The sequence below is a fragment of the Poecilia mexicana genome, unplaced genomic scaffold (genome assembly GCF_051168715.1).
Source record: "Poecilia mexicana isolate PSO_F unplaced genomic scaffold, ASM5116871v1 scaffold_5, whole genome shotgun sequence".
NCBI classification, from domain to species: domain Eukaryota; kingdom Metazoa; phylum Chordata; class Actinopteri; order Cyprinodontiformes; family Poeciliidae; genus Poecilia; species Poecilia mexicana.
Genome location: NW_028263374.1, coordinates 25,205,627 through 25,228,778, shown reverse-complemented (window position 1 = coordinate 25,228,778; position 23,152 = coordinate 25,205,627). Strand labels below are relative to the sequence as shown.

The following is a 23,152-nucleotide window of genomic DNA, read 5'->3' as shown; positions in this document are numbered from 1 at the left end:
TAAATAACATAAAAGTCAAGCAGTTCCCTAAAAGTCCAATAGATGGCAGCAATGCGCCATGCAAAACAAAACACCCACAGTTTACAGGACACACCTCCTGCTAAAGAGCCCCCTGGTGGTTGAAGAAAAAATAAAAACCGGAAAATACGCTAAATGTGTATTTAGCGGCCCGCCCGCTTCCAAATGTGGAAGCGGGCGGGCCGTAGTTTGGGGACCCCTGGTGTAGAGCAACAGTTTTAATTCAAAGGGATTTGGAAATTTCAAAAACTGATTAAATATATCAAGAAAAACGTCAGCATTTTAAAACATGCAGTTGGTAAAAAAAAAAAAAAAAAAAAACGTACAAAGAAAAAAAAAAAAGCTTTTCAACTTTGTTCCAGAAGCCCGACATAATCCGGAAATTCAGGTAGGCAACTTCTTTTAGGTTATATTGCACAAATATCACAGTTTAATCCTCTGTTAGCTATCTCTCTCTCTCTCTCTGTATTGTTGTGGTTATGTGAGATCACGTGAGATCACGTGGTGTTATTAGTGATTGTAAATCACCTGTTGCTCACCTTGGTGACTTCAGTGAGTGGGTGATGGGGGAGGTCTACTTTTTGCTGACCGCTACGTTTTGTCTTGATCACTGTTTAATTCTACGGATTCGTTTTTATGCTGCTTTTGAAGACTGTTTGCCTTTAGATATTGACAATAAAATCATCGCAACTACAGCTTGGATTTACGTTTCGATCAGCTTGCGCGTCAACAACCACTCCCCTACTCAGCCGCTCAGCGACTTTTTGATAGTCGCTAACCAACTGTTATTTAAAGCACTTCTTGGGCATTTATTTAATCCTCCTGCAGTCTCTGTGCAATGTTCGGGATGAGCATGTTATGGTGGTGTCCTGTCAGGCTGTCAATTCTCGACAGCACACACAAAAACTAGTACACTCAGGGTCAATGCGACCCCTCCGGACCGTGCACAGTCTAGAAAGCCCACGGTTTCCAATGGACCATGTCTCTTAGGACTACAGGAGGTTTAAGTTCTCCTTCAAGAAATGTCTAAATAAATGAAATGCACATCATGCATGAACGGAAGTGAGAAAATCGGACATGTAACCGTTCTTTGAATTGAGAGGGTATGGCTTTGCCAGGTGAGGAGTGTGGTATAGAAATTTTGTAAAAGCATTTCAAAGCATTTAAAAAATTATCCATAAATATATTAAAGATATACAAACTGATTAAATGAAATCCAAACAAAAAATGTCCATAGTGAGGTCATGTTTAGAGTGAATGTTCAGGCAACCTTTGGCGAACATCAAAGGTTTATTTTTGGATTATTTTCTCACTTCTCAAACAAAGTTTGACTCTCAGATGACAATCATTGAACATCCTCTGAACACTTGCTTGTTAGCTGGGATGTTTAAAAACATTTCGTATTATTCAAAAGACTGAAACTACAGTATATGAAGGATAGACTATGTTTAGTACTTGTAAGGCCCCATTAAATATTTTTAGCTGGCCATTAAGTCTGCTGTGTTTTATCTAAATTAAATCCTTATTTACAAGGATCCTGCAAGATTATGCCTGTAGAGTATTTGATTAATTATGTAATGTGTATGAGAAATTACAAGATATCAATATTTGTTTTTCCTTGTTCACCTTTGCGTGTGCAAACATAGAATTCAACTAATTTATTCTTTCAACATATTTTGTAGAATCACTTTAAAATAACCAATGTTGAGGAAAAATGAATATTTTTAGTGTTTAATACAGTTAATCTTACGATATGTGAAAAAGGTATATTGAGCATGGTCATTTTGAACAAAATTCTTAATTTAGAATAGGTTTGTGTTAATGATTTAAACTAAAACTATTGATGGGTACGTATTCAACTTACGGGAAGGAAAAATAGAGATCAAAAGGGAACTCTCACTGAGGCTCCTGTTGTGTTATCAGAGAGGACAGGAGGCCGTAAAATTAGCATCTGCAGGAAGGCAGTATCACTTGGATGAGCGTGGGAGAGAGAAGTTTGCTCGGTTCACGTAAGATCATCAAAAGTCTTCCAAACTAGCATCTGGGATGGTGTAAAACTGAATACAACATAGAATGTTTAAAACCACTATCATTTAATTTGTAAGACATTTTTCTTAGTTATTAATAGCATGCTCTGATTGAAAATAGTTTAATCATAGTTTTAGAATTACTAATTTAGTAAGTGATTAATGTATTCTGAAATTGTATTATCTGTTATTATATCAGAATCAAATAGAAATTGTGTGAAAGAAAATGTTTTGTTTAGTATTAGAAAATTGCTCAGGTTTATGGTGAAAGGTTTTTGGAAAATGATTGTGTTAATTCTTACACTCAGGATTGATTATTATATTTGATAAGTTAGAAAAAGGAATTTTACCCCATTCTGTTCTGCTGATTTTTGTATTACTTTTGGTTTACAGCAAGACTCAATCCTTTGAAGTGCTGAATGCAGAAGAATAAAATTAGGTTTGTGAAGTTAACCTTTGCTTTAACTATCTACAGGATTTTACGTTTCTTCCTGAGGTATCTGAGTAGGGAGAAAGCGAGAGAGATTCCAGGTTTCACACCTATCTATGAAGTACCTTTCTCAGTTTTTCTCTGCCCAGATAGTCTTAAAACAGCAGGAGTTCAGGAGAAGCTCTGCTCTCACTTTGTTTAGACAAAGGGGACAAATGGCCTTTGATCTTGGAAGCAAATTGTAAGGAGTTTCTAACTTTTAAGAGGGTCCAAGACAGCTTTCAGTTGGTCAAGCATTATTTGAATAAATTAAAAGACAAGAATATGCCTTTACTATAAAAGTTTGTACACAGGAGTAACAAATCAGATTGCTGCCTTATTTTGCTTTTGCATCAGCACTCTCCAAAGACACATCTTTGCTCTTTTTTTTTACTCTATCCTCTTTGTCTCAGGTAAATGAATGTCTGTTTTAGTCCGTATAAATTGTCTGTGTTGTTAATGTCATGTTACACTTTAAATGTTAGAATAAACTCTGAAAATGTATGACGTGAAGCGTTCACTGTCATCTCTGTGTGGCTTTTGTCTCCACGCATGGAATCATTGAATCCGGGAGCATAAGAGAATATAACGAGCCAGAAGTTTTATTTTTATTCTCTTAACACCAATTACCATAATAACAGCTTAGCTTTTATGTGTGTGTTTGTGTGTGATTTTTCATAATTTTTGTTTGTTCTTAATCAATGCTTGCTCCTAGCTGATTGTCCCCTACCTGAACATGGAGAGCACACAGTTCTCACAAACGAGTCCCTCATAATGCATGAATTCCCTGATGGTACTGTGATCACATATGAGTGCAGACTTGGACATGAACAAACAAGTGGCACTGGGACATCGAACTGCGTCGATGGGAAGTGGACCGAGCCAGATATCATCTGCAGGAGTGAGTCCTGTCTAACTTGCATTTTACATCTGACATCTAAAATGCTTTACCTGGTCATCTTGACTCTATGTAATCCTACACTGATGTCTACTGTTTATTTTGGTTATGTTGTTTTCCTTTATATCAAAGAGCAAGACTGTGGTCCCCTTGAAGCAAAACCACACATGTTTTTTGACACCAGTGATGGTACTCTGTTTGGTGCAATAGTAAAAGTAACCTGTGAGGAAGGGTATGTATGATTTCAAATATTTAAATTCCATTATTATCTGCTTAAATGTCATTGTGTTATCTCAGAAAATCAAGTGTATGCCTTTACTTGCAGTAAATCAGTTCAATTGGGGACTGAGTTTGCAGCATTTGTTACATTTTAGCTGGCATGGTTCACTTTCACATTACACCTACCTACATACCTACATATACATACATGCATACATGCAAACATGCATGCATACATACATACATACACCCCTACACCCATATCCCCAGTGGCATAGGGAAGGGTGCTGGTCTGTGTTAAATAATCCAAAGTAATTGAAAAACCTTTTCACATCCTCACCTGTGGTGGAATTGCACCACCAAGTACTTAAGAAAAAAATCTTCTATGTCCCCTGGAGGGCTTCATATTGTGTGACTTCTTCACAACATATAAACACAATGCTTTAATACGATTTTTCTTTTGTTTTTAGCAAAAGACCATGAGCCATTGCATTAGACTCTTGCGTTTGTTTTGGTTATATTTACTAATTGCGTCCTGCAACATGGTTTTCTTTCTGCTTTTGGAACGATCTATGGTCTGCTTTCATCTGCATATGAACCACACCAGAGTTCACTTTAACCCCTTAACCCGCACCGGAATGCTTGCGTGCTGTTTTTCCCATTGTATTTTCCGGGGCTCAGATTTAAGGGTTTAAACTCTGCCAATGTCCATTATGACTAGGCTTGTCACAATAACAAGTTTTACTGGACGATTAATTGTCTAAAAAATTATTGCGATAAACGATAATATTGTTTCAAGACCTTTTGACACTGATTTAATGGAAATGACTAATAATGCATGTGATTTCCTGCCATAGATCAGACGCACTTCATTTTCAAAAGAACACATAACACTGAAACTGATAAACTAAATAAACAAAGCAACCAAAAACAAAAATAAAATGGATTCTCAGTCTCCATTAACAAAAAACATACTTGAATAAAAACTAAACAAGATAAAGCCAAAGTGGAAATAAATACTGCATTCAACCAAAAGAGTGTAGATTATGTAGTTTGTATATTGTATTGGCCTTCAGTAGTCACTAGATTTAAATAGAGAAGATGGGCACATCCGACTACCTAATGCAGTAGTTCATACTACACGATTTTTTTGCCCCTATTTTCTCCTTATGACAATCTTAGATCGTTGGCTGATCTAAGATTCTTGCTGGTGATTTCATAACCGATCATTCTACAGTGTGTGCTGTGTTATGGTAGATCGTCGTGGCCACTCTGATCTAAATCGGTGGTTTTCCCCGACTGGGAGCTTAACGCAGCCTGTTGAATGTGACAGGTAGCCAATCAGAATGCGCAGATTCTCCTCCGTGCTTTCTGAGGGGAAATTACTGAGGGGAATCCCAAACAGCTGACACGGGGCAACCCAAAGTCCAGCGGACATCGGAGATATGTGGAAACGACATTAATGTTTATTCAACATTTCGAGAAAGAATATAGAAATGACAAGGAGAGGAGTTGGAGTCAAGTTGCTACCGCAGTTGATAAACCCGGTAACTTTTCAGCTGTTCTTCGTTAACTTGACATAAATAGGTTATAATGATTTTCAGTCAGTCAGAACTTTAAGCTGACTCTAGCCACATGCATCACAGGTAGATTCTAGTAAAGCATTGATTAATGCCTGGTTTTAAAATGAGTTAACTGAACTTGTAGCCATTATTTTGTGCCCATGTGGCTGGACACCACACGGCACGACAAACCCGATTGAACCGTTATACCTAGGATTTCTGTCGGCTAATGTGTCGCTCAGGTTTTGAAAATGGGCCGACAACTTGTGTAGTGTGCGCTGGATATTACACTAAGGAAATAGGAAGGGAGGGTCAGTGGAGAGCATCGGAGCTGAGCCTTTTTTCATTCAGTGTCATCATCAGAAAGAAAAAAAGGCAGGAAGAGACGATAAAGCCGATAATTACAATGAGGTCGATAGGTTTAATTTGTCGTGCGAATAATTGATTTCTTCACAACATATCGTTATTAGGACAGGCCTAATAATGACGCTTTTATTGGGCAGCCTACAGCTCCTCCCTTTTGATTGACACTGCATTCAACCAATAATGTTACCAAATGGCTTTTTCCGAGGCAATAATATCCAGAGCGAGTTGAGCTCGTTTTGTCATGCCTGTATTCTTTCTAGAATATTTCTAACGGGTTAACTCGGAAACTAAATCTAAACCCACCGATGTGCAGCCAACATGTCTTAAGGACATAAAGCATTTTGGGGTTTATTTTTGACATGAATCCACCAGCTGCATGCGAAACCATACGTAATGTGTGCGTCTTTGTGGCAGAGGCGCTGCCAGAAATCTTGGGCCCCCTGACAAAAAAAAAATTTAATCCCCACCCCCGCGCAGCTGGTGTTACAATGTTTTGAGTCTATTTGACCCATAAAAAGCGTCACAATTTTAAAGGCTTGCATCTGCCTTGCTTTCTTTGGTTCAATACTCATAATTAGCACAATATTTACTGCTCATGAATTTAACATCCAACAGTCCACATCCAGTATGCAAGTAGGTTGCTTAAAATGTTTCTATTAGTTTTAGCTTACTGAAATGTTTCCCCATGAGCAACAGTCAAAAACAATGTACAACTACACATAAAGCACTCCAGACTTCTAAAAAAGATATTTAGTTGCATTTTATTCAATCTGCAGTACATAACTTTAATAAAAATATATGTTTTCTCCATATTTCACAATGTCATAGCTTGTTATGAGACAGATAACCTGTGAAAACAATCAATCTCCTCCATCTCCTTCTTGAATTACTATTACTGGTTAAAGTAATGCACCGTTCTGACCAAAACAAACAGTCAGGACCACTAGGACGCTCTTAGCGCTGTCAATCAACTTCATTCACTCACTGCTAAATGTGCTAATGGTGGAGAAACAACTTATCATTACAAGAAACCATTTATCTGCCGTCATTGGTAGCTATGCTAACTAAACTGAGCATTTACAGTTTGAATCTGCACAGCTCTGTGCTATGCTAGCTGCAGCATGGCACAACACGAGGAGGAAGGATGAGCAGCACCATGAGACATGAGATTGTGATTGACAGCACTAAAACTCTCCTGCCACTGACTGGTTGTTTCTAGCATTGGGAGAAGGCAGAGGAAATCAATTTTTCACAGATTACCTCTCATATCATACTGTCACAACATAATGACCGTTTTAAAAAATATGTGGGGAAGGACAACATTCAACTTTTACTGCTAAAAACAATCTTTGAAAATACAATGTGATTAATTTTGTATTTGACAGGACCCTGATTTTTTTTTATTTTATGTCTATGAACAAAATATAAATAATTAAATTGTGGAGGGCCCCCTGCTGGTCAAGGCCCCTAGAATCGTCATCACTTTTTTCTTCAGATTTATTGTATTTCCCAGTCCATACATTCAACACTCAATGTGCATTTACAAGAAATAAACATGAAAAATCTGGGTGAAGCAAAATTTTTCAATTTTCTTTGTGTTATCTACAAAGTACTTACAGTTAGAGTATTTTTGACTGCAAAAATAGAGACTGTAGCTTATCATCTTCATAAAGAGACCATGTTTTTGCATGTACTCCAAATAGTTCAAGAACAGCAGCTGATTTAATCAGGAATTACCTTTTCTGCCATTTTTAGTGATTTAGGCAGTGAAGGTTACTGGGTTAATCTTACTGAGACCTAGATTTTTAGGAATCGATATTAGTTTTAGAATCAATATTAATTAATATTTTATATAAGTCTATTAACAGTATTGTTACAATAAGAAAATTGTTAAAAATCTCTTTTTCATGTGGAATTAATGTTTTTATTATTTTATTTAAGAAAATTGCAATTCATATATCGGTAATCAGTGATCGATTACTGTGCCACATTCATCAGATAATACAGATCATAGATCAACACAGATCATAACTGCAAAATTATAGTGAGTGAATCAGGTCTCCAAAGAAGCTATTTACAGCTTATTGAGGCAGCCTGTGGATGTAAAATTCCATACATTTGTATTTTGCTTGCATAATACAATTTAAAAGGAAAGAAAAACACAACTTTTCTTTTCTTTTATCTCTTGCTCTCGATGAAGGTGGACTCTTTTTTCCTCTGCTCCCTCCCTGCTCAGAGCTGCCCTGCTTGCTTTGTTTTTGTCCTGTCTTTTTCTATATTTTCGGAGCCAGGAGACTCAGTAACGTGGCTTCATGGCCCTTTGATGTCACCGCCTTCACTCGTGTCTTTGTTTTGGCCTTTGTTTTGTCTGAATGTTGCCATTTGCCCTAATGTGTCCTTTCCTCTTTTTTTAGTTTATTAGTAATATCAGAAATTGTGGAGTACACACTATTTAGATCAATATTATACAGTCCAGAAATGGAATCTGAATTAGAATAACTACGAACTTGGTATCCAGAAATACTTAACAGGAACAAGTCACTGCTTAGTTTATGTTACTTTTAACCCAGAAAAGGATTTAGAACAAACTTAGAATTGTGGAGTACTCACTTTAACCCAGAAAAGAAATTAGATCAGTCACTCTTTAGCTTATTTTATTAGAAATGGTAGAGTACTCACTATTTAGAAATGGAATTAGATACTTAGCAACCCTGAACAGGAGCACTTATTTTACATACTTTAGAACAACATTGGATTAGTTTTCTTTCCTCTTTTTTTCTTTCCGTTGGTTTATTGTGTTTGCTCAGAACAGTAAAATACAAGCTCAAGTGATCACAAATATATAAATAAAGCAATTTAATCTTTATGTTTTTTTAAAACAATCGTCAAAATGCAGATATATTTTCAAATCTTCCTATTTTATTATTATTTTTTGTATTTCGTCACGCTTAATGCAACTCGACAAAGGTGTGCTAGTTAACAAATTCAGCATAAAAGCAGACGAATATTACACAAGCCTAGTTTATGCACTTTACCTGAAGCTAATATTAATCACTTTTTTCATGGTTCATCAGATTTCTTCTTTGAAAAAGTGTGGACACTTTAGTAGCTGTTAAAAGGTGTAAGTTTGTGGAGATTACTTACCTGCAGCTTGGGCCAAAGTTCTGAAGTGGAAGGTGTCAGAGTCTTCCGCTTTAGTCAGCGTTAATCAACAGGGATACATCTTACATCGTTCGTCTTTAAGCCCACCCCAGGATGTTCATGTTTCCAGCAATCAAAACCCTCTGAGTTCAACCAGAAGAAAGCGAGTTTCAGAACTGAACTTTTGAGAATCGCAACCTAAGATTTCTGATTTCTGACATTCGCAAATAAAAGTTTGTTTTGCAAAAACCTTTTCACTTCATGAGACAAAAATGAGTTATTTTAATAAGAAAATTAGCATTTTAAACAAAACTTTTATTTTAAAAAAATCATTACAATTCCAAAAGCTTTTACCACAATTGCATGTTTTTAATTGAGATTAGATTTTGCTTGATTAAATAATTGTGAAGCAAATTTACCAACTTTCTCCCTTATTTTCAGGGTTGAATCTTAGGTACCATGGATGGCTGTGCATATATACTGTACAATTTTATTTTAGAACGAAACAAAACTTTCTCTTTTATATTAAAGGATTATATAACCAGTGTTATTTTGGGAAAACACATACAGCGTACTTAAAAGAGTGCAGGGGGTTGTTTGGACCCTGTCTCCAAAGTATGAGTCAATGTTGAAAGAGTAAATAGCAAATATATAATAAGTAGCATAAATTTAATTATTAAATCTTACTGGCAAGCTGAACTTTTTTTATGGTTCATCAGATTCTATCATTCTTTATGACTTATTCTGTCTTTATGCAGTTACTGGATCAATGGAACGAACTACAGACAATGCTTGGGCACAAGGTGGCTTGGAAGGGGAGACTGTATCCGTAAGTGTTTGAATTCTCTTTTTTTTTTTTAACACAGTTGGCCAAAGCATTGTGTACCTGAAACAGAAATTCTCTTTTTCTAATTTTCTCAGTTGCTACTTGTCCCATACCAACTAAAGTGGAAAATGGTGAACATTCGTGGAGTAGTGACGATAAACCAGAATATCAACAAACAATACATTTCTCATGTAACACAGGATACACATTGATTGGGAATAAAACGATTAGGTGTACTTCAACTGGCAAATATGATTCTGAGCCTCCACAATGCATTGGTAAGTTATTGTGCTTTATTTCAGGCTTCACAAAAGATTGGTTAGCTGAGACAATATACAAACCGTTTGCAAATACATTTGTGAATAACTTAAACCATCTTTCAACCACTTGTAAAATAGCACATTGTCCAGGCTACATTAAAGCAACAATCTTACTTTTATTTGTGCATTAAAATTGTAAAAGAGGAGAAATTAGAATCTTATATTGCAAACTATACTGGGATTTGTTGTTGCATACGAAAACAAATCCCTATTGCAAATCAGTGTATAAACAATACCAGCAAAATACCAGCATTGTTTATTATATAAAAGAGTTATCAACTATTCCAGTTGAGCACAATGAGAGCCACTTACATCAAATGGAGGAAACATAGAATGTGGTGAAGGTTCTCAGAAGTAGCGAGCTGACAAGTTTGCATACACAAAGAAAAAAAAAACACAGTGAAATATTTGTGTGGCTGATAAAATGTTCTCTCCACCAACCACTCTGGCCAGTGGAGAACATTTTAAATTTTAATTCCTGAATCTTCAAAAATGAGTCCTCATAGAGGGATTATAGAGATGCTGGTACAGACCAACCTGCTCTGCAACAGCACCGTACGGTTTGAGTGGAAAATGGTGTGTGTGCAGAGTCATCCACATAAAAATTTGAAGGTCCACAACTTGGAGCCACAACAGTGCTCAAGGCAAATGCGTATTGGACACCCAATTCAAATCATCAACAATAAAACCTAGCTTAAGAGAGATCTAAAAGTAGAGGAGCGATCACATAGGGACGGAAATGGCTGACATGATCTGATGTTATTTAGATAGGTTGACAAAATTAATAACATTAACTATGAAAACCTACAATTACTACATGAGTCTTCATGAAGGGGCTGGCACTCTTTTTGGCGGACAGAGCACCTCCCTTTGATAATGGTAGATGAAATGCTGCTCAATTACAAGATTTTTATTTCCTCCTAGCTTATTGTCCCATGCCTGAAGGTGGAAAGAACATGGTTCTCACTGATGAATCCCTCCTAAGAAAGGATTTCCCAGATGGTACCAAGCTCACATATGAGTGCAGCAACGGATATGAAAAAGAAAGTGGCTCTGAGAACATAACTTGTATTGGTGGGAATTGGACTGAGCCAGATCTAATCTGCAAGGGTGAGTCCTGATGTTGCACACACACATGAAAAAAAGTTACTTGTAAAATGTTCTTCAGACATGACTCCTCAGAGAGGGGTCATAGAAATGCTGGTACAGACCAACCTGCTCTGCAACAGCACCGTAAGATCTGAGTGAAAAATGGTGTGTGTGCAGAGTCATCCTCATAAAAATTTGAAGGTCCACAACTTGGAGCCACAACAGTGCTCAAGGCAAATGCGTATTGGACACCCAATTCAAATCATCAACAATAAAACCTAGCTTAAGAGAGATCTGAAAGGAGAGGAGCGATCACATAGGGACGGAAATGGTTGACGTGATCTGATGTTATTTAGATAGGTTGACAAAATTAGTAACATTAACTATGAAAACTAGAGGTGTGCCGATCGATCCGCCACCGATCATAATTGGCCGGTTTCCGTGAAAAAAATGTATGATCGGTGATCGCCGATCAAGGTCTCTTTGTTGCCGATCACACAAACCGATCACCTGCATCTCATTTCGCAGCCTGCCTGTGCAGCTGGTCTCCTCTTTCCTTCACTCTGCGCAAACGCAGAGTGAAGGAAGTTTGCGTGTTGTGGCGGAAAATTGCCTCGCCGTCGGGGGTGAAGCAAGTCAAAATGCATCAACACGACGAATCTAATATGGCATAAAAACAATGCCATACTTAACGGAGTGTGGACATCGAGGCGCAGTAAAAAAGACATATGGAGCGATCAGATAGCAGGTAAAGCAGCTCACAGCTACAAACACTCACCCGGATTAGGATGACGGTCAGAAAGCTAAACAAATAACGCGAAAAGTTATTTAACTCTTCGAGCTGCGATGTAAGACGCTGGTTCTGCTCTCGCTGTTGAGCCGCTGCTACGCTACAGGTAGTACTATTTCACAGATGGAGCTTCGCTTCTGCTCCACCTGGTAGTGACTCTCACACCGAACATCTGCTTAAAGCTGCAGAATCTAACTTAAAAAATAAATAAATAAATAAATTACATACGCACTAAAACTTTCGCTGTCATAACATGAGATAGATAATCTCTGAAAAAATAATCGATCTCCTCTGCCTCCTCCCTGTCCTGCATAAAAACTCCGCTCAGTCAGAAACAGCCAATCAGAACTAGTAATAATCAGCTAGCCGCCATGCTATCAGGAAGTTTTCATTAAGTAACTCAGGATTGTTTATTGTAATGGAACCTGGAGCCTTTGACTGTTAAGTTTTATACTTGAATTTTTTTGGCAATGTTGAGAGGTTTTATTTGGACTTTTCGCATTATTTAGCCTCTTCAGAGCCTTCATATGTTTTAAGTCTGTTAAAGATAGTATTACCGATAGCAGTACAATTTGCACAATGCCTGTTTTGTTTTGTTGTTGAAAAAAGTTATTAAAAACAAGTTCTATATCTAAATTAAGGTGAATTCATGGTTTCTTTTTCCACATAATGTAACCGGTAGTGTTTATGATTAAAAAAATAATAATTATGTGATTGGTATCGGTGATCGGTATCGGTGATCGGCCCTAAGGGTGATCGGAATTGGAATCGGCAGGAAAAAACCTGATCGGCACATCTCTAATGAAAACCTAAAATTACTACATGAGTCTTCATGAAGGGGCTGGCACTCATTTTGGCAGACAGAGCACCTCCCTTTGATAATGGTAGATGAAATGCTGCTCAATTACAAGATTTTTATTTCTTCCTAGCTTATTGTCCCATGCCTGAAGGTGGAAAGAACATGGTTCTCACTGATGAATCCCTCCTAAGAAAGGATTTCCCAGATGGTACCAATCTCACATATGAGTGCAGCAACGGATATGAAAAAGAAAGTGGCTCTGAGAACATAACTTGTATTGGTGGGAATTGGACTGAGCCAGATCTAATCTGCAAGGGTGAGTCCTGATGTTGCACACACACATGAAAAAAGTGGTTTGTAAAATGTTTGTGTGGGCAATGAAACGATTTCTCCACCAGCCTATGTGGCCAATGAGGGATTATAGAAATGCTGGTAAAGATCAACCTGCTCTATAACGGCACCTACAATTTGAATGAAAGATGATGTATGCAGAGCGATCCCACAAATATTTGTAGGTGATCAAGCAGGCGCACACTTGGCCCCAGTTCAAATTGTCAACAATAAACCTAGCTTTAGAGAGAACTGAAAGTAGTGGAGTGATCACTACTGAGAAGTAGTGATCACTTCTGTTGTCAGTCATGTTGTCAGATCATGGCTGACAACGTGATATTAAGTTATTTAGTTGAAAAAACTAATAGCATTAAGTCCTACACAAGTCTTCATGGGGGCTTGGTGGTCTTGTTGGCAGGCTGGAGTGCCCATGTTTGATATTGGCAGGTGAAATGCTGCTCAATTACAAGGCTCATGCAAGATTTTTATTTCCTCCTAGCTTATTGTCCCATGCCTAAAGGTGGAAAGAACTTGGTTCTCACTGATGAATCCCTCCTAAAAAAGGACTTTCCAGATGGAACCGAGGTCATATATAAGTGCAGCAATGGATTTCAAAAAGAACGTGGCTCTGAGATCATGACCTGCATTGATGGGAATTGGACTGAGCCAGATCTAATCTGCAAGAGTGAGTCCTGTCTAACTTACATATTAAAGTTACTTTACCCTAAAGTGTCGGTAATTTGTCAAAATGTGTCTTGCTAACATATCTAAGTGGAAATTTGCGATTTGGAATAGGAGATTGCAACATTGATGATTACTATGAACAAAATCTATAAGCAAATGGACGGTGCATGAATATCAGTTGTAGATAATGTTTATTGTACATGTCAAATTAAAATTAGCTGCATGTTGCATGTCTAGAATATATCAAAATGCAGAAGAAATGTACTTTGGATGATTGCAGCTGAATCCTTTGTGAAAGGATAAACCATAGAAGCCAAAATTGCAACCAAAAGTATTTGATCTCCTCCTGCAACAAAACAATGTGTAGAATATGAAACAAGAATATTTTGGCACAGTTTCACATTTTTACTGTACTTTGTGATGAGGATATTTCTATAAAAGTTTATTAAAAAGAATGCGTCCCCTTTAGAGACTTCCTTACCACACCACAATATTGAGTCGGGTTGTGGGGATAGCAGCCTCTGTACGGAGTCCCAGATTTCACTGTACCCAAAACCTGGACCAGCTCCTCTGGCAGAATCCCAAGGCGTCCCCAGGCCAGCCGAGAGATATAGTCCCTCCAGCATGTCTGGATTCTTCCTGTGGTTCTCCACTGAGTAAGAAGTCTCTGTAGCACCTCACCAGGGAGGCATCCAGGAGGCATCTTAACTCGATGCTCGAGCAACCTCAACTGGCTCCTCTCAACGTAGAGAAGCAGTGGCTCTAATCTGAGTCCCTCCTGATTGACCAAACTTGCCATCATATTTCTAAGAGGGAGCCCAGACACCCTGAGGAGAAAACTCATTTTGTCCATTTGTGTCCGTGATCTCATTCTTTCGGTCATGACCCAAAGCTTATCATCATAGATAAGAGTAGGATCGTAAGTTGACTTACGTTGGTAAATCGACAGCTTCACCTTTGACTCAGTTCTCTTCACAACAAGAGACCAGTACCGCGCCTTCTTTGCTGCAGAAGTTGCACTAATCTGCCTAATGAGCTCCTGTTCAGAGTAATACCATGTTATGAAAATATTACTACAGCCAGGGCATCATAATCCACTTTATGAAAAAGTTTTATTAAAAAGCTCTAAATGTCATAAATGTATTTTTAAATCAAGGAGGAAAGCAGATTTTTAACTTAAAATTTGTCAGTGCAGCAATGATGTTCTGTTCTGTTTTTGTTTTTTGTTTTTTGTTGTTGTTGTTTTTGTCATAATCAAGTGGATTTTCTGTATACTACACCGGGAAATAAATTATAGATTTCTCAGACAATGTAGGAGTGAAAACCACTGATCACCGTTTTGGTGACGACCTTGACGAGCCACTGCCTTACGAAATATTCTAACAAGTAATGTGGCATGTTTGGAGAATGATAAATGGATGTTTCTCCTCTCTTGACACCTCTGCAGGAGTTTTATCAGTTTCCTGAAGAATTGTGAAGTCTGATATGTTTTTCTTATAAATATTTAATCGAATCTTTGCTATAATTATGTAAATCCACTAATTACACTGTTTTGTACTTGCAGAGCAGAGTATAGTAGAGACTATAAAAGAAGGTGAGTTATTGATATGAAGTCTAAAGTTGAGAGTAAGATGTGTTATCATTGGTTGAGCTTTGAAATTATTTTATCTGTCTTTACAGGAAATACACCTCCTATAGGCAGTGTGGCCATTTTTGCAATAGGTAACATGAATTAAAGTTTCTCTCTGTGAAATTAATATTAGCATTTTCTCTGATTGAAAGTGAAATGAAAAATATAAAAACATGTATTTTCTTTCATTTTCTTCACAGTTTGCTCCATAGCTGGAATTTTTATAAACATCTGTCTAAAGAGAAGATGATGGTGAGATATTGTATTTTATATTTCAGTGATTCTTGAGAATAGGGACAAAACAGGTCCTATGGATAAAGCATGAAATTTGAATAAAATATACACAAAATATATTTTTTTCAAATATCTAACTAAACTAACCTGGGTCATGTGAGCACAACAATGTATATTTTTCTTTTTTTTTGCTGAATATTTTTTTATTTTAAACATTGTAGTCGGTGGATGATGCCTGTAAAAGCCCTTGTCCAGTAGCAGAACTCAATACATTCTTATAGTTTAAAACAATTAAAGAAATACTAAAATTATATATTATGACAATTAAGTATAAGTAGTCATATAAATAATTATAAAAGTATCGATAAATTGAATTAAAAACAATTTTTAGATATTTTCCAACTCCGTTGAAATTTGTCCTTAGTTTTTGTCAACACCGTCAGAAATGAAAAGAATATAAAAAAAATCAGGCATTATTGGGGGCACCAGAACTTCTGAGGACCCCATGACGTTGTCTTTTCTCTTCCTTTGCTAGGAGGGCTAGTTAGCTCCGGTTAGCTTAAGTTATTCTTTAGTTTTTTCTCCTGTTTTATTCCTAAGTTGTTTGTCACAGCCATGATGTGTCAACTCCATAACTGACAATTTACAAAACTTTGATGAAATTTTGCGAAATAAAAGCTTAATTTTGGTATAATGTAAAGATTTCATGGACCTGACGAGTTTGGCATTTCGTCAACTCCGTCAGATGTCAACTCCGTCAGAGTTTTTCTGATTCTTTCAGTGAAATTGTTGTCAAATCTCACTTAATTGTGCAACTAATTCATTTTAATGTATTTTACATGAATTGCATTACTTCACATGTACCACGTTTTTCATTTTACTCACTAGTTTGTCACCACCTTCAGTTCTGTGTCAACTCCGTCATGCACTGTCAACTCCATCAGATGGACTTTTTCTTGTTTTTTGTTTTAAATAATATTTATTTTATTTCTTGAGAAGCATTTGTCTGTAAATTGAGTAAAAATATCACTAATGGGGTATTTTAAAAATCATTTTAGATTTATTTTTGTCAGATGGTGATGACAAAGTTTTGGGTCAGGTCGATTAAAAATGTAATTTTTTTTTAAAAATTCGCAACTGGGAGCCTGTACCTTAGCATCTTCATATTTTCTAAACATTATTTGTCATATTTGCATACATAATGTTGAGAAATAATTAAAAAAAATATGGGAAAATTAAAACCCATTTTGTCCCTATTCTCAAGAATCACTGATTTACAAATAATCAGATTTGTTTATATGTATAATTCAGCTTTTCAAATCCTGCTCCTTTTCTCTGTTGCATGTTCTGTCCCTTCAACATCTGCATGGTTACATGTAAATGCATGGTAAGATTGAACACTTTGATTCCATTATAGGATATTAAATTCACTGAAAGTCACTGAAACAATGTACAATCATTAATCTTCAGGGGTTTTATTGTGCATTGACTTAGTTGGTTCTTAATAACAAACCAATGTAAAACCAGACAGGCATATTTAGTTGCTTAAATTTTAACTGGCAATGTCAACCTAACTGGGTGAAAATGAAAAATACTGCCAAGGAGGAAAATGCACATTAATTAACTGTGTAATAATGTTTGAGATTCTTTCCTTGAAACTAAATACAGTCCATTTACACGTTTCTTTTTTTTTTGCCAAGATCATCAATTTCATTATAATCTAAAATAACAACTTGATAACATGTAGAAAAGCAGCCTTCAAATTATGATTTCATTGGAAATTGCTAAAAAGAAAACAATTCCTCTAAATTGATAACTCTAAATTGAAAACCTACAAAACAATGTAGGCTTTCTTCATTGCTTTTAGAACATTTATCCACTCCTTTTAAAATTATGTTAAAGGATTTTACAGCAACATCAACCTGTTTAATCTCATCTTAAAGCATCTCTCTTCAACTTAAATTCAAACTCCCCTATAGATGCCATTTTTGCTCAGACTCTTTACTATTGATGCATTACAGATGCTTTTGATAATTTGTCGACGTGCTCTTAAAGCCTTAGAAATAGCCTCGTAAACAAGTTGAAAGATGTTCAGGATTTTTTTTTTGTCATCTGTTCTTGATGTGAAAATACAACACACAATGTTTAGACCGGAATACCATCACTGCTTCCTTCAAGGCGACTTCATGTTATACTAATGTAGAATTGGGTAAAAGGCAGCCTTAATTATGTCAAATGTTACTGGTGTTCGATATGTTTCTTACAGAAACATATTTTCATTACAGTGACAAACCCTTTACTCCATGGATGCTAATTACAAATGCATTAAATCAATTAACATTTATTTTAAAAAATTACAAGCCAATAATTCTCACATGAATTTCTTATTTGATGGCACTATAGCTCATAAGACACTGGAGAAGAGCTGACGCCGGAGTTATTACAGTTCCAAACTTTTTTAGTATCCTTCTTCATTCAGGTATCCATTTCAGATGTATTTTCAGAATACCAAACAATCCTGTTTAAGCTGTTTTAACATTTTTCTGTTTGTTCTTTTCTGAGTGAAATATGAAGTACCAATATGAAGCAAGAAAAAACATCACTGTTGTCAATTTTCTTTTTCCACTCAGTGAAAATGCAACTCTGATTAAACACTTAGTCTTTGCTTTCTTATCTCTGTTTGTATCTCAGTTGGAACTGGACCCATCTGTTAAGACATCTACTACAGATGAAGGACTGCCAAACTCTGAGTGCCTTACCAAGCCTTGGGCCAAGCAAGCAGGCTCCCTTTTATCATTTTCTATTTTTCTTTTCACTTTTAAAAGAAGAAAACCAAACGTTGTGAAGGGTATTGTATTGTGTCAAAGTTAAATTTTTATTGGCACTATAGGCCTTTATTTGAGTATGGTTAAACAGAAAAGTGAATCATGAGAAAAGGGGAAGATGTGGCAAAGGTAATCAGGTCAGGATTCGAACCTGTGATGTCTGGATTGCAGACTAAGGCCTCCATGGTGGGTAGTGCTTTATTCCTTTCCCACCACAGCAACCTTAGAGGCAGTTTTTATAATTATTTTTACCAAGTTAGTAAAAATTTGAAAATACTTCTTTTTTTGTTTCTACTAATTATGTTGTAAACCATTTTTCTATTTATGTAAGAAATTATTTTAGTTATTTATAAAACATGTAGCTTAGAGTTCTTGATGAATCTTAAGCCCTGAGTTTCCAGGTTTTTCTGTTTTGTGATGTTTTATCAGGACAGACACATAATCCAAGTTGTTCAGGAACGACACAATGGGGTTAATTCAGTTTACAGACTGTATTGTTGGCCGGTGAAAATTCTTTCTTTTCATGAATGTTGACTGTCAGATTTTTGTCCACTTTGCAGAACAATAACAAACCATTTCATTCAGAAAGATTTCAAATCATCTTTAAAATGAAACATTTCCAGATAAAATAGAAGAAGTCTTCTATTTCTGACAATAGAAGAATGAGTGTAAAATATATTTTAGTATTCATGTATGAAGATAAACATGTTTATGAAAAAATAAGTCCCTTTTAATATTAAGGGTTTTTACTACTTATGGTTTCTGACTTTTTTGAACTTTACATCATGCTATAACAGCATTCCGTCATCAAACATGTACCTGGTTTGTTGACTTGATTCTTTCATGCATGTTTGAGAAATCCTTAAATCTCCCACGGCAACCATTCAGCTTTGCAAAACGCCTGGGGAACCAAGGCACAGCCCCTCCTCTTTTCGAGGTGTAGCTCCTCCTCTGAGGTGCAGTTTCCAATCTACCGAGCCTCCGCCTCACAGAGCACCCTTCCCCTGTGACTCCACAAGTCAGCTCCTTCAGACTAGCAGCAATTAGCAAACACCTGCTGGATCTGTACACCTGCTGGGCTCATTATACAAGCTTTTTCTCATTGTGACACTGGTGAAAACACTATGAGGTTAAAACAGGAGCAATGTTGTGTTGATTTCCTGAATTTGGAGTACCAGGAAGAGCATGAGTTTTCAAAGAGACAGAAGCACAATTTCAAGGCGTTGAATTGTGATTACAAAAAATTCACAATGCAACCTGAAGTGATCCAATTCCGATTTTTTGTAAAATCAGATCTTTTGTTGTTGTGGTCGTTTACACTTCCAAATATATGTGACTCCAGTGTGAACTGCAAACAACCTGAAATTGTCCCGCATGCGCAGTAGAGGGCGAAATAACATCACACATACAGAGCCTACTCAGTGTTTTGCCTATGGTTTTGCCAACCTCCATAAAAAGAAGCGCTTGGTGTTTGAGGAAACAGAAGTGGGTGGTAATGGAGCCTATCTTGTAATTTTGAATTTCGACCTGTCTGACCCGAGCCAGTTCATCAACAACTTTATCCTCATTAAGATCCTTCATGGTTGTTGCTTTTCTTCCTGCTTGCGTGTATCAGGACACAGAATAGTGACATTTGTCGATTATCAATGGTGTTCAGATTGGATGAATGTGACCTGGCTGTTTAGAGTCAGGTCACATTTAAAAAGGTAGACATAGACAGATGTTATTGTCATTCCATTGTACATTTAAAAATGTACATATTTAATAAAATGTTGTTTCAAGGCTCCAATAATAATAATAAAATAAATAATAATAATAAAGTATCAAAATACATTAAATTAATGCAAGTTTAGTATGGCATGAGGGATGAAGCTGTTGTGGAATCTGGTTGTTCTGCATTTGAAGCTGCTGAACCTTTTCCCAGAGGACAGCAGGGAGAACATGGGGAGGGGTTGTTCTCCCTGCTGCCACCCTTAAAGCAATGTGGCAGCAGGCTGCGAGCCCTGGACACAGCGAGTCTAACCAGTGGGTTTGAGCCTCTGGTTAAAAAGTCCACATGCTGATGAAAATGAAGGAGAACCGTCTTCATGTTGTCCTGATTAAAGTCTCCAGAACAGTAGAGCGCACTCAAAGATGTGTTTAATCATGTTTTTGTCGACATTATTTATTTATGTATTTATTTTTGCTGCAGTTTGTCTTTTTCAGCTCTAGATGTCGCTAACTCCCATGTAAAATTCATAATTTGTTGTTCGAGTGAAGGGAACATGCGATTATTTTTGATTAAACTACCGTAAGTTTTTTTCCCTCTTCCTGCACTTTTTAAGCTAATATTACACTTACTACTTTTTAAATGAAACATAGCATTAATTAATTAATGAAACTCTAAGTACCACAAATTAGTCAATTTTAGCTTTTAATATTGCTTTTTTTTTTTTTTTTACCAGATAGGACTTTGCAGCAACAGAAAATTGGAAGTCAAAGTCATAAGCCTTGCATTTTAATATAAAACTGTTTCATCCTGCAGTTTTGTGAAAAATGGATGAGAATTAAGCCATACCCAAGATGAGGCTGTTGAAGCAGTGAAGTGTGTGGTAAAAAAATAAGCATTCTGCAAAGAAAAATTAAAGCCATGTGAAGAAACATGAGAGGAGTAACAGCTATATTAAGTTAGCTTTTTACATCACTTTGTTGGTATGTCTAAAAGGTCGATATATCAGTGATTCTTGAGAATAGGGACAAAATGGGTTTTAATTTTCCTCAACCTTAACCTTATATATGCAAATATAACAAATGATGTTTTGAAATCGTAGGGTTTAATTTTTCCACATTGGTGACATTTAGACCTTTCTTTCTTTTTTTTTTTTTTTTTTTTTTACTTACAGGCTTGTTTAAGTGCATGCTGTTAGGTCCTTAAATTTATTTTACTGCACGTTTTCTACACATCACCCAGGATGAACCGCTTCCTTGTTTATAATTCTCATTCTTAACACTGGGCTGATTTGAAATACTGGTGTAAAAGTGTTTACTTTAATGGTTACTTCTGACTGTTCTGAGGGTTTCATCATGGCACTCTTTCAGCATCATTATAAAAGACCAGAAATATCTTATTTTACCATGTGTATAATAACAGAGCGTGTAACTTATTGAGATGACAAATGTGTGTGTGAGATACACTAAAATGTCCCCAGTTACTAAAGTTATCAGATCTTTCATCTGATTCCTACTGTGGTTCATTTGTAGGAATTATCATAGACTTTTCATAGTACTTCATGAAATGTATAGAAATTCAAATTGCTGTACCAAATGTTTGCAATCTCTCAAAATGTGTCTCATTGTGAAATATGTTATATTATAGATACATATATATATATACATATTTGAATGTGTCATAATTTACAAATGATATCTATTAAATTCCATTGCACTGCATCTGCCCCTGTAGCATAACAGAAAGAGCTGTATTTAACTAATGATGTTCACTGAGTACCAATTCATTTTGTATAATGCATTGGTAATATTATTTATTTTACAATGATATTTCATGTTTTCTAAAGGGTTCAAGGTAATTTATGTAAAGCTTTACCAGATTTGAGTCATGTTCCTGGTTGTTTTATGTTTAACTACAGAGAAACTGACTACTGTATGTCGTCCGTCTGTCCTGTTGTGTGGTCGTGCATTAGACTAGCCTGAAGGATGACAGAGGCCAGAGTGATGTAGTGTTTTACTGAGACACTGTCCATGCTGCTGATTTATTGCTTTTGCGTAGGCAAGCCATCAACATACATTATGGAGTTGCAAAGCAGGTAGTTATGAGAAAACAGAAAATGATCAATTTGAAATTAAAACAGTGAAATCTGAGAAATTGAAATATACAATTTAAGACACACTCAGATGAGCTCAGGGAACACAGTATTGTAGCAAATATGTGATAAGATTAATATAATGAAAACCAAGTGGAGGGTAAACTTTGATTGTATCAAGTTGTTTTCAGTTTACGAGTCTGCTTACGCTATGAGTTTTGTGCAATAGTTTGATTGGTGTGTCTGAGTAAATCCAGCTCTAATACCAGGTACAGAAATATGTTATATTATAGATACATATATATATATATATATACATATTTGAATGTGTCATAATTTACAAATGATATCTATTAAATTCCATTGCACTGCATCTGCCCCTGTAGCATAACAGAAAGAGCTGTATTTAACTAATGATGTTCACTGAGTACCAATTCATTTTGTATAATGCATTGGTAATATTAATTATTTTACAATGATATTTCATGTTTTCTAAACATGTTTTCAAGGGTTCAAAGTAATTTATGTAAAGCTTTACCAGATTTGAGTCATGTTCCTGGTTGTTTTATGTTTAACTACAGAGAAACTGACTACTGTATGTCGTCCGTCTATCCTGTTGTGTGGTCGTGCATTAGACTAGCCTGAAGGATGACAAACCTGCTGAGTGCTCTTTTGTGGAGAAGAAATATATTAAAATTGCTCTATTATTTTTTATGTAAAAAAAAATTAAAAAGAGAAAATATTTAAAATGGATTGAAAAGGGTAGGCTATGACCTTGACATAGAATTCTGTTCATGCACTAAAAATAAAACTTTACTGAAAATATGATTTTCTGTGTCTTTGTTCTGAATCTTTTAGATTTTCATCAAATAATGTCTGGTTAATGAGAGGAACTGCATATAAACAACAAGTTATTGTGTTTAAAAATAATAATGCCATAATAATGGATACGTGGTTAAGACAAAGTAACTCAAAAGCAGATCTGAAGATACTGGTGGACAGAAAACACCAGCACTACTTATGTGATTGGAAGAATTTATGTCTACAGGAATATATTTTTTTCAGTTTTTCAGGGTGAATTGCAGAACTTTTATTTCTATAACGATAGCAATCCATGTTATATTT

General features: G+C 36.0%; 1 protein-coding gene across 1 annotated transcript in view; it reads left to right on the top strand.

Moving 5' to 3' along the window:
• LOC106905237 (complement factor H-like) overlaps nucleotides 1–23,152 on the top strand; it is a 36,000-nt gene that overhangs the window by 1,040 nt on the left and 11,808 nt on the right. The window contains exons 2-6 of the mRNA XM_088005790.1: nucleotides 3,230–3,415; nucleotides 3,545–3,644; nucleotides 9,459–9,529; nucleotides 9,622–9,804; nucleotides 13,354–13,539. Coding sequence (XP_087861916.1) covers nucleotides 3,230–3,415; nucleotides 3,545–3,644; nucleotides 9,459–9,529; nucleotides 9,622–9,804; nucleotides 13,354–13,539 — 726 coding nt within the window. The remainder of the gene's footprint in view (nucleotides 1–3,229; nucleotides 3,416–3,544; nucleotides 3,645–9,458; nucleotides 9,530–9,621; nucleotides 9,805–13,353; nucleotides 13,540–23,152) is intronic.